General features: G+C 37.5%; 1 protein-coding gene across 7 annotated transcripts in view; it reads left to right on the forward strand.

Moving 5' to 3' along the window:
• LOC109630410 (muscleblind-like protein 1) overlaps nt 1-9,890 on the forward strand; it is a 58,583-nt gene extending 48,693 nt beyond the window's left edge. The window contains exons 6-11 of one of the 7 annotated variants that reach the window (XM_069534197.1): nt 1,127-1,180; nt 1,977-2,127; nt 3,642-3,677; nt 4,415-4,506; nt 4,776-4,849; nt 6,123-9,890. In XM_069534197.1, coding sequence (XP_069390298.1) covers nt 1,127-1,180; nt 1,977-2,127; nt 3,642-3,677; nt 4,415-4,506; nt 4,776-4,832 — 390 coding nt within the window. In that variant the 3' untranslated portion in view covers nt 4,833-4,849; nt 6,123-9,890. The remainder of the gene's footprint in view (nt 1-1,126; nt 1,181-1,976; nt 2,128-3,641; nt 3,678-4,414; nt 4,507-4,775; nt 4,850-6,122) is intronic. The other 6 variants (XM_069534198.1, XM_069534199.1, XM_069534201.1 and 3 more) reach the window with 6 other exon arrangements.
• The last annotated feature ends 1,235 nt before the right edge of the window (nt 9,891-11,125 follow it).

An 11,125-nucleotide genomic window follows, 5' to 3' on the forward strand; every position in this document is an offset into this window, starting at 1 on the left:
GCAGCAGGCTGTAGCGATCATGCCAGTATGTGATTGAGCCTCCTGCTCGCCTCCTCCTGCTACTCCTTGTTTGCTGCTTTGTTAGCTGTACATTTTCGTCGTTCACAGCCAGTAGCTATGTTAGATTATTAACTACTGTTCATTCTGATCTTTCTGCTATGCACTGATTATTCTCTATCAAAGGACACAACAAGGTTTTGCACTGTAGATGATATTATGCAGCAGGTAATCCAGAAAAGAGGGTATGCTTGATTTCAGTTAACCTTTTACCCCTAAATGATTACAGAAGGTCAATTTACTCATAGTATAATCAGGCCTTTTATACTTAATTAGCTTCAATGGCATTTTGAATGACAATTAGTGGTGAAAATATATGGATTAATTTATAATTATAATTATAATAGCGGTTTAAAGCAGTATACATAAATAATGTAATCCTTTTTTTCCTGCTATATTCAAAAGGACAAAGCTAACAGGATCTTACATACCTCACCAATTATCTCTTTTAACCTCTCCCCTATTCATACTGCTGGTTATTAACGTATAATTCTGTGTGCAAACAATGGATATGAAAGACAATGTATATATATAAAAACAGCAAAAAATAATAATATACATATAAAATATTTCTAGCAAAAAGTAAAGTCCCCTTATGAAACCACATTTATTTGGATTTCTGTTTGGTATATAAGTAAGTACTACTAAGTACATCCAGTATCCGAGGCAGGAGCCAGGTTTATATTGTATATTATTCAGAGTCAAATTCCTTCAATCAGAATTTAAGAAATCAAGTTAATCCTCCTTTCTGGACCAGAACACTCCTGTGTACTCAAGATTACAGTTTTGTGAAACAGAATTTTTACTCTGACGATAAATTATGTGAAGGGACAAAATTCTTCTCAGTAACACTACAGCCGTTAATGTGCATGCCCTAGTGTTGTTATTGTTGTATATTGCATTCCAATGATTTGTTTTTTTATTTGTTTGTTTGTTTTTTTGTTTGTTTTTTCACCGACCCACACTGCACTGCTGCCCCCATGATGCACCTCCGCTTGCTGGTTTATGTTATTGCGCTTGAACCCCATTGGCCCCATTGCCATCATGTGTTCGCTGCCTGCTAATTAAGAATCAGTCGGCTGTCAAATCACTGAAGCGACCCCTCGACGCAACTTTTGACCTGGTACTATGACTATTACTATTCACCTTTTAGCTTGGCCTAGTACATAGACTTAAGTACTTTTATTACAGTGGATATTTACTGATAAATGATGAAAACACTGAGGGGTGATGAACTGATTGTAGCATCAAACAAATGATTCATTTGAATTTTTTATTTGAAAAAATGAAAATGACTTCAGGACTTTGTATTTCACAGTCAATGTTCAGTTCATCACCCTATCAGTGATTATGATAATCAATTACTAGTAGCATGGAAATGTAGTATTCTTACAAGGTAATGCAGTGTTTGCATGATGTTGTCACTTCCCATATGCATGTTTAACTAGGTAGGAGGTGTCGCGACAGTCTTAACATGGCTTTTAGTGTTAGTTATCATGGAGTTGGCAGTGCAGCTTCCCCTAACTGCATCATTTCTTTTTTTGGTCCAACAATCAATACGATAATTTTTATGAGAGCTGTTACGATAGTTCTCTTTGCAGAAAGATCTAGTTCAAAGTAATTACATTTTGTCCTATGTAAAATCATATTATAATGTTGACGACATTGTGCTGAGGATTTTTTCCTTGTTGTCATCACTAGAAAGATAGAGGTCACAGTCTCTAAGATAGCACCCCTGTGTCTTGCTCTGACAGAGGTAGTGTAGTCCACTGCTTGCCTGCCAGTGTTTGTGATCGCGGTCTGGAAACTTTATCTTCTAATGAAATTCTTTCTTCTCTCTGTCCTGGATGTCACCGCTACCATCTGTTTGATTTCCTTCACTTTCCCATCCCTTTATTTTGGTGTTGTCCCCTCATCAGGGGCTCCCTCCTGTCTTGCCTCCTTTACCAAAGAGACCTGCACTTGAAAAAGCCAACGGTGCCACCACTATGTTCAATGCTGGCGTATTCCAGTACCAACAGGCCCTGGCCAACATGCAGTTTCAGCAGCAGGCTGCCTTCATACCATCAGGTGAGACTTTTCTCTAACCGTGTGTTTGTGGCAGAGATTACACCTCGACTGTCTGTTAAATCACATCACATGTCGTTTCTCATTATGTTTTGGCATCAGCTGTTAATGAATGAATGATAGTGTGATTTCATTGTTGGTGAAAACATGGAGTCATTTACATTTTGTACTTTGTCGTACATGTGTGTTCTGCATGGTTGTGTGGGCAGATACTATTACTGCTATTTTCTGGGTATTTAGTAAGACTTTGTTTCATAGTAGTTGTAGTAGTAAGGTTGTAGTATCACACATTGTGATAGCATAAGTCTTTGTACCTGCCATAATAATAATAATAATAATCAACTATTTATACAGCTTATAGCAGTACTAGTAAATGGCTTAATTTAACATCTTTAAATGGAGTTGACAGCCTCCTTAAATCCAATCAAGCCAAACATTCACACACTCATACAGTGTAGATATCAAATCCCTCAATATGTCTGTTTTTTCACATAAAGATCCATTTATCGTTCCATAAGAAATCTGTGAAAATGTCAAAAAAGGCCCATGTCCATATGCTCCCACCAAGTTTCGTGGAATTTGTTCAGCAGTTTTTGCGTAATCCTCTTGAAACAGACAATTAACAAAAAACACATGGAAATATACATGTCAATTAGTTGAATCCATATATCTACAACTATATATCATGTATCAACTATTATTATTGTTATTATTGACAACTGACAGTTATAACCACTGTGGAGCTTATTATTAAAAGCCAGAATAACAAGGTTGATGAGATAATCAGTCAACATTTGAATGCACTTTTCTTTTCTCTTGACCTAATTTTGACAGATGACACAGTTTAGAAAGATGCATTTTAAAGGGAATCTAACTGAAACTGTTTTTGAAAACTGAAGGGACGTGCCTCCCCTCCATCCCCAGTAAAAATGTTGACCTAAATATACATTTAAATGCGCTTATTCGAACCACTCTTCTCTGGCCACCACATAATCATCTTACACTGCGTCCCATATTTTCATCTGACAGCCTAAGAATACCCTGCCATCGATTCCCGTCTGTGAGCAATTCTGTTTCTCAGATCCTCACATGTTTGACGCTATTCGACTGTCAGGTCAGTGCAACACACTCAGAGGACTCTGAAAGCAGGTCACTCAAAGCCACCACCGTGCAGACAGCTGCCGTGCTGCTAACAGCAAAATGAGGGGACGTTTAATTTGCCCCTCACTTAATGGAGCAGTGAAACAGTGAACTGGGGCTGGACGGGCAGACGACCACAACTCTCCTTGCTCAGAGGGTTCATGCATACGCTTCCTTTGTCATGCAGAATGTGTGTGTGTGCTGTTTAATTATCAGTAATCAGTATTTGTATATAATCACTTTGAAGTAAAAAGGGTTAATGTATTGAGCACAGTTTTAATCCAATACTGTTTGACTTTATAACACTTGTAATGAGTTTTCTTGATTTTTTCTCCCCTCTATTCACTCCACTCGCTGTTGCAATGCATGATGGGCAGGCTCGATATTGTGCATGACACCTGCAACAAGTGTTGGTAGGTGCCAGTTTTCCTTACCCATTATTCTTTGAGCCCATTTTGGTCTCTCACGTTTCATTCAACTCACCACATGATGTGAGCACTTTCTCCATTTTTCAGATTTTAGACTTCTCTCTGTCAGTGTAAGTTACAGGATGGCTGATAAAACATGCACTTGATTGTGTAATTTCACTCTGGAGTCGTTTGTGTACTATCTCAGTGGTTTGGAATGAACTTGTCTTTGCTCTGCCCCAGTGTGTCTGTCACCAAATGCTTGTTGCAGTTTAAAATCCCCTGCTTCATCCTCAGCTCTTTAATTTCTACTGTGCCGTTGTATGTGCCATATAGATAGGTATAGGTAGATAGGTAGTAGTAATTGTTTAGTTTTTGTAATATTCCTTCATGGTTATTCTAATTTTATTGTATGTTTTTTTCTGTTTTCTTAGAGGTTATCAGCCAGTTGACTTGCATTTAATTGTTCTAAAATACTGTTTGCATTTTTCTCTTCAATTTTCCAGTTACCTTGTGCTCCAAAATATTTCTGAGATGTTTCTTCCCCCACATGTATATTTCTTAACTCAAATTTTGAAGAGTATGAAAAGATTTGAAGAGTAATTAAAAACCATCAATAGATTTTCTCATGTTTATTAGCATTCTATAGGCAGAAGCTTAAATTAAGTGTTTACATAAAAAAAAAAAAAAAAAAGCTTTGAATCTGCTCCGGTTCAACTGCCTTTGTGATCTTTCCCTCCAAGTACCCATGATGCACGGTGCTACTCCAGCCACTGTGTCTGCAGCCACCACATCTGCCACAAGTGTTCCCTTTGCAACCGCAACAGCCAATCAGGTTTGCTCCTCCTCTGATCTCTCTCACTTGTGACTTTTCAATGTCAGTTTATTTTGTTTCGTTTTTATGATTTGAAAGGGCCTCTTGATGAATGCATGAATGCACATGGCTCATTTTGGTCTTGAGAAGCTATTCAGAGCATGTGTTTATTCAGATATGCACTATACTTATTTTAACATCAATTTAGGTTGAAGTGGTGTTTGCCCTCATTTCAACTAATGTCTTCATCTCCCTCCCTCTCTCCCCCTCTTTTCCTCCCTCTCAATCAGATTCCAATGATATCTGCAGAGCATCTGACTAGTCACAAGTATGTGACCCAGATGTAGGAGTCTCAATCAGAACAGTATGTACCATTATTATTTTTCTCCCAAACAGCTTTGTAACTGTGACGTGAATGAGTTGCAACACAAGACATTTTCTTTGGCAACAAACTCAAATGTCTTTTCGTAAAACCTTAGCTTCTGTCCTGCTTGTTCAAGAGATGTAGAAACTTAAGGAATAGTTTGGCAGTTTGGGAAATCTTAGTTGCTGTCTGTAGGTTAAATACGAAGCAACAGCCAATAACTGGCGACTTTGCCAAGACTAGCAATGTAAAAGGAAAATAAAAAGTCATGTTTTATGTTTCTGTAATCCATAAAAAACCAACTAAACAAACCAAACTATAAAAAAACAACTAGAATGGCACTCAGAGATGGCATAGCTCTGCCAAGGCCCAACAGTCCCCTGATGAAGCCAGATTTATATTCACTATATCCCGATCCCGAAGTGCTATCTCGCAATGCTTTAACATTGTGATAAAGAAAGTTGTCCCCTGATCTGCATCCGCACCACGATTTAATGACTCATACTGCATCCTCCCACCAAGTTTCATGGTAATGTGTTGAGTCATTTTTGCGTAATTGTAGTAACTAACAAACTGTTTGTTAACAGGTTTAATTTTTAAATAAATAAGAAGTTTAAAAAAGCAGAAGTAAGTAAATTGAATTATCCTTATATGACAATTATGTGAATTGATACACAATCTGAATGTTACGTCATTATCATTTAACATTAACACCAATTCAGATCAGTATTCCACAAATCTACAGAGGGAGCTTTGGATTAAATCCGCTCTACACTAGATTTTTGTGGCCTCGGTGCAGCCACCAATCACTCACACTGCTTATAACTGAATGAACACACACACACACACACACACGTTGGAGGGGATGTAGAATTCTATGGTGCATCTGGTTTGATGTCTACAGCTGCAGGCACATCAGCAACCACAATCGTTACTGTTAGAAAAAGATTGTTACTGATGTGACTGCAGCAGCAAAGGTCAAACCAAATCTGTTTTACTTGCCTAACCCATCCTGGTATTTTGACAAAAACCATGACATTAATCATAACGTAGCATGTAATATATTTTGTCAGTAGAGATAAAAGTATGTCGTAGTTTGGGCTTTTGCAGAATTGTCCAGGATTTATGTTTTTGTGTTTCTATTGTTGAAACTTTGCTTGTGATGTCAAACAACAGGGTCAGATTTCAAGACAATTACAAACTCAACCTCTTTGTTACAAACTGCGCTTGTGATCTACTTGTAATTGGTTGCGTGCTGTGGCCGTCTCTCCAGATGGAACGGGAGTGTGCTGGCGTGGATTCTGAGATGAGCAGTCACCCTTCATGCCTGTAACATCAAGCGAAGAGGAACCAAAACCTGGACTGGTTTGGAATAAATCTGCATGTTAACTTAGGAGGCACAGTTTTGTCAGAATCGTTTTCTTGTGTATTTCATGCACACTATTACACGACAACAACAGAAAAGAACATAATTTGCATTACAGACTGCCTTTCGCTCTGTAGAGGCCACTTACCTTTATTCACCGGACACAGTTTGAATGTGAAAATGAGGTAAACGCGTGGAGCAGTCGAGAGGAAAACAATCGACTGCTGGATTGGTACGTCCATTGACCAAGAATCATGACTTATGGTGTTTGTTTAGCTCATCGATTGTTGGTCTTTGACTTAAACGTGTTCATTTGTTTACACAGAGGTGCACCTTGTATTTCAGTTCAAAGAAAACGAATGATCTTACTGAATCACATATGCATGCACGCTGATTTTCGTTACGATTTTATTCTGTTAAAAACCAATGATAAGGGAAATTACATGAGGGCACTCAGATGTAAAATAGCAACTGAATGTGTGTGAGGTGTCTTTCAAACCTTTGTAGCCTACCTTTCTGTCTTTTAAGCACATGTCTTTAACCTTACAGGTGTCCCTGTAAAGTGCCATACATCCCTCAAACACACGAATGGTATTCAAGCAGTGTTGCAAAGTATCAAACTCAAAGATTCCCTTTAATCCTTCTCATTTTTCTCTCACGGGCAACATGTAGCGTCCAGCGCCGTGACCTGTCAGTACCTGGGATTCCAAACAGAGCCCCTGCTGATTAGATTCCCCCAGATTGTCTGCTTTACTCAAATCTACTGAATGAATAGATTTTTAGATTTTTAATTCTTCACTGTTTAGGTTAGTTGTGTTCGTTTAGTCTATTGACTCTAAAAATTAAATGAGTTGTATGGGAGGTCTCCGCCTGAGCGAGAGACCAAAGACTCTCCCGGTAGTGATGATGGCGTTACGATATAACGAATAGCTTTGAACCAACATGGCGATCAGTCGGTATTCAAACTGCTGTGAGACACACTACTCAAAATCTACGGTGCAACTGGCGAAGGATATGTGATTTGCATGACCTGTTCATTTGTATGGTTATGCATATTTTAAAGGCAGGTTGTAAAGGTAGAGCTAGTTTGGTGTGTGTGTGTGTGTGTGTGTGTGTGTGTGTATGCGTGTGTGTGTGTGCGTGTGTGTGTGTATATAGTCTGACATATTTATGAATATTTGTTAAATACATCTACCTGAGAGCTGTTTTCAGATAGTCAGCCAAAGTTTTTTGTGTCACTGTTATTAGATATTGTGGGTAGAGCAGAGGGGCTGACTTTTAAAAAACGCGTGGGTGTCGAGTCCACAGAAGGATCGGGTGTTTAGAGTAGATCTCTAGAATAATTTTCTTTCTGTTGTCGTTGTGTTCTGGGTGTTCTTCAGGCATATTTAATCTGTGGATAGTACAGGGAAAGTGGCAAGAATATAAACGATTGTATTACTCATCCAAAGCCTTAGAATGTACCATCGGGTCAGCACAATGCAACATGCCATTTTGACTCATCCAGTTGCCTAATCCACGCCATATTAACACACACACAGAGCACTATGTAATTGTCACTTTTTTTGTCAGTGTTTTCTTAACCTTGCTGTAGGTTTTCCTTTAGACGAGGAGTATTTCACTTTATTTTGTTTGGATGACATGACTTAGTTCTAATTTTCAATTTGGCTTATAATATTTATCTTTCTTATAATGAATATAAGGTTAAAAAAAGTGTGTGTTTGTGTGTTCCTCATGCACAGTTTCCTGAAATTCCATGTAATGTTAATTTTAGTATGATTATGATTGTAAACTCAATATTTTCTACGTTATGCATATTGTTGAACTGTATGCATACTGTTCATTTCCCTAGTCTTTTTTTGTCCTCTTTGAACAAAGATGTTTTATATGAGTATCTTACAGTGATGAACTAATAGAACAGAGAGGCAGAGTTGTCACTGTGGCAACCGTCGCCGATAACCGAGTAATATTTTAATGATTGTAAGGTTTGTAACTAGTCAAATAATAAGATAAAAAAAGAATATTATAAAAATCTAGTTCTTAGATGTTTAGAGTAAAGATGTTATTTTCTACTGTATCCATTTCAAATAGTAAACTATTGTTTTAATATTTTTACTCTCCCTGGAAATTGGGCCATGTTGGAAAACAAGCTGCATATTTGATCACTTTTTCAGGGGCATCGTTGCCGGCGGGATCAGGTGAAGCGAGTATGCGCGCTCGTCTCCTCCTCAGCCAACTGCAAACAACGAGGGTGGGGCGGGGAAATCTCGAGGCGATAAAGGTTGACTTTTTTGCACTTCTGTACATAGTCAAAAAAGAGAGAATCATGTATATTGAGATCTTATTTTGAATAAAAAAAAAAATATGTCTATGACGACAAGGAATTTTGCTAGGATAACAAAAAAAAAATCTTGTGAAAGGCTGAACAAAATTGCTTGCATCAAAAAGGGCACTGAGTTCTCACGCTCCTACCCGTTTCAGAAAAAGGCCAAGTGTTGCTCTTCTTTTTTGTCAGCAGCTTGTAGTTTGCCAGGTAACCTTCCGGAGGAGGCGTCCACTACCCTCCAGCGTGAGGGCCTGACTGGGTTTGTCTGGTCCCCGAACCTGCCTGTGTGGACAGGTTTGTGTGTCATGGCCGCGCCCTCCCAGGCCCAACCAATCACAACATGTCCTGTCTCTTTACTTTACTGAGAGGAATGCATGTTAAAGGAAAATACATATACCGTTTAAAAAAAAAGAAAACTCATGACACAGTAATATTGAATAAGAAAACATGTTACACAGAAAGATGTATTTACAGTATACAATATTCTATCAATGTAATGGAATAAAATATATATAAAAAAATACAAAAATAGAATAGTGGTTTATTTAGAGAAAAAAAAAAACGATTCCTGAGAATATACTCGCTAAAGTTTCACCACTTGGAGAGTTAAAATACATGCAACACAAACACCATAGTTATAAGTATGTTCTTTCTGTTCATGTAAGCTGTGCTTCTAGTAGATGAAACTGACCAAACAGGAATGTAGTTCAACATCAGGTAGAATTTAACAGAGAGAATATTCTCAAACGGAAATACTTCTGAGTGGTTTGGTCATAAAGTCATCAGTTAGAAATTTTGTCCTGATCATCTCTCGTCATCTCTCATCTTCTACAAGCACGCATGCTTACGTTTACGATATAGTGTAAAACTGAACCTTTTTATTTTTCTTTGTTTGTTGTTTGTTTTCTCTGCTTGTAGTGCCAATATGATGTATTCTGTCCTCTGCCGCGGTTTGTTTCTGCTTGTTTTACTGTTCCAGGCCCCCTGAAAGGATGTGTCACGTCTGCAATGCCTCTCACCTGCTGTAGAAAGAAAGAAACCACTGATTGTCACAGTCTAAAGCCATAAAAATACCATCTCATCAGAATGAAACGTGTGTGAAGAGAGCTGATGTGTAACACAGGTGGAGAGCGGTACCTTCTGAACCTGGTGTGAATGAGTTTGCTGAGGTTTTATTAACTACATGTAATAACTGAAGTCATGAATGTAATTAACAGAACCTGTCGTGTGCCAACTTTGATAGATGAGAGAAGAAGAGGGTTCTTGGCACATTGTTTCACGAGGCCTGTATTGCTATATTGATTCTTGCTGTTATGAATAAAAAAATGAAATAAAAAACTACAAATTAACTGAAATTAAGTTTGGTTATTTAATTTACTGCACTGTACTGCAGCTAAAGGTCAGTCCGTGTAATCAAAGGAACAGTGTGACATTTAATACACTTTAAAAATATGTCGCTAAGTGACATGAGGAGCTCAATGTCACTCACATGTCTGCACACTAAATATAAAATGATGGATAAAGTGTTCAGATCATTTGCTTTTCTAAATACTACAATGTAAAAATACTCTTATGAGTAAAAGTTGTGCAATCAAAATCCTAATTTAGAAATACTGACGAGTAAAAATCGGTCTTATTGCATATTATCAGGTGCAATTATTGATAAAATAATGCATAATCGTCTGTGGTTATTGTTAGTTTGACTTTGCAATTATGTCAAACATAATTATGTCACAAAAATATAAATAAGTATTTGCACACTAACCCTAACCCTTTCTATACATATTATATATTGGTGGTGTGTCCCCCTCTCATTATTAATTACTTAAACATTTATGAAGACAATGTGAACATGTAAGGCATGATATATGTTGTGGGGTAAAAGTACCTTAAAGTAAATATACTAAATTACAGTACAGATACATGAAAAATTAAATTTAACAAAGCAAATGTATTTATTTACGTCCCACAAATATTTCAATTAATGTATGTTAAAATTATACTTATAAAATAATTGGCCTTGTTTTGTCGATATACTTTTTTTTGTGAGTTGTGAAGATGAGGCCCTGAAAACTAATAGAAACAAAAGGTACTCTGAAAACCACAGTAAATGATTTGTTCAATACATCACAGTCATTTTTATAACTAGCCATTTAGCAACTACACTGAAAATTGAATTTATATTAGAGGTTAAAGGTGGGACTCTTATGAAGCAAATTATTTCAAATTCAGCAAACATCTCCTCACAGTCCGTTAGCCCTCTGTGTGTGATGGGAAAAAGTGTCAGTGGGAAACACAGCCAATCAGCTGCAAGGGATTTATGCTCTCGTACACATGAAACTGATGAAGAGATGAGAGAAGAGAAGAGGGCGGACATTGGAAAGGGGGACGTGGGAATGAGAGACATTAGCCCACGATGCCACAGATATATATTTAGAGTTTCCAGTGTACTCTGTGACTCCATATCGAGTCTGGTGTTCATTAAAACCACATTTCAGAAATGTCTATGCATGACGTGTCAATTTGTCCTCCTCACTGAAGCTTCTAATTAGCAGCAAAGATTTTAATTGAGATAGAAGTGTGT

The sequence above is a fragment of the Paralichthys olivaceus genome, chromosome 11 (assembly GCF_024713975.1).
Source record: "Paralichthys olivaceus isolate ysfri-2021 chromosome 11, ASM2471397v2, whole genome shotgun sequence".
NCBI lineage: Eukaryota > Metazoa > Chordata > Actinopteri > Pleuronectiformes > Paralichthyidae > Paralichthys > Paralichthys olivaceus.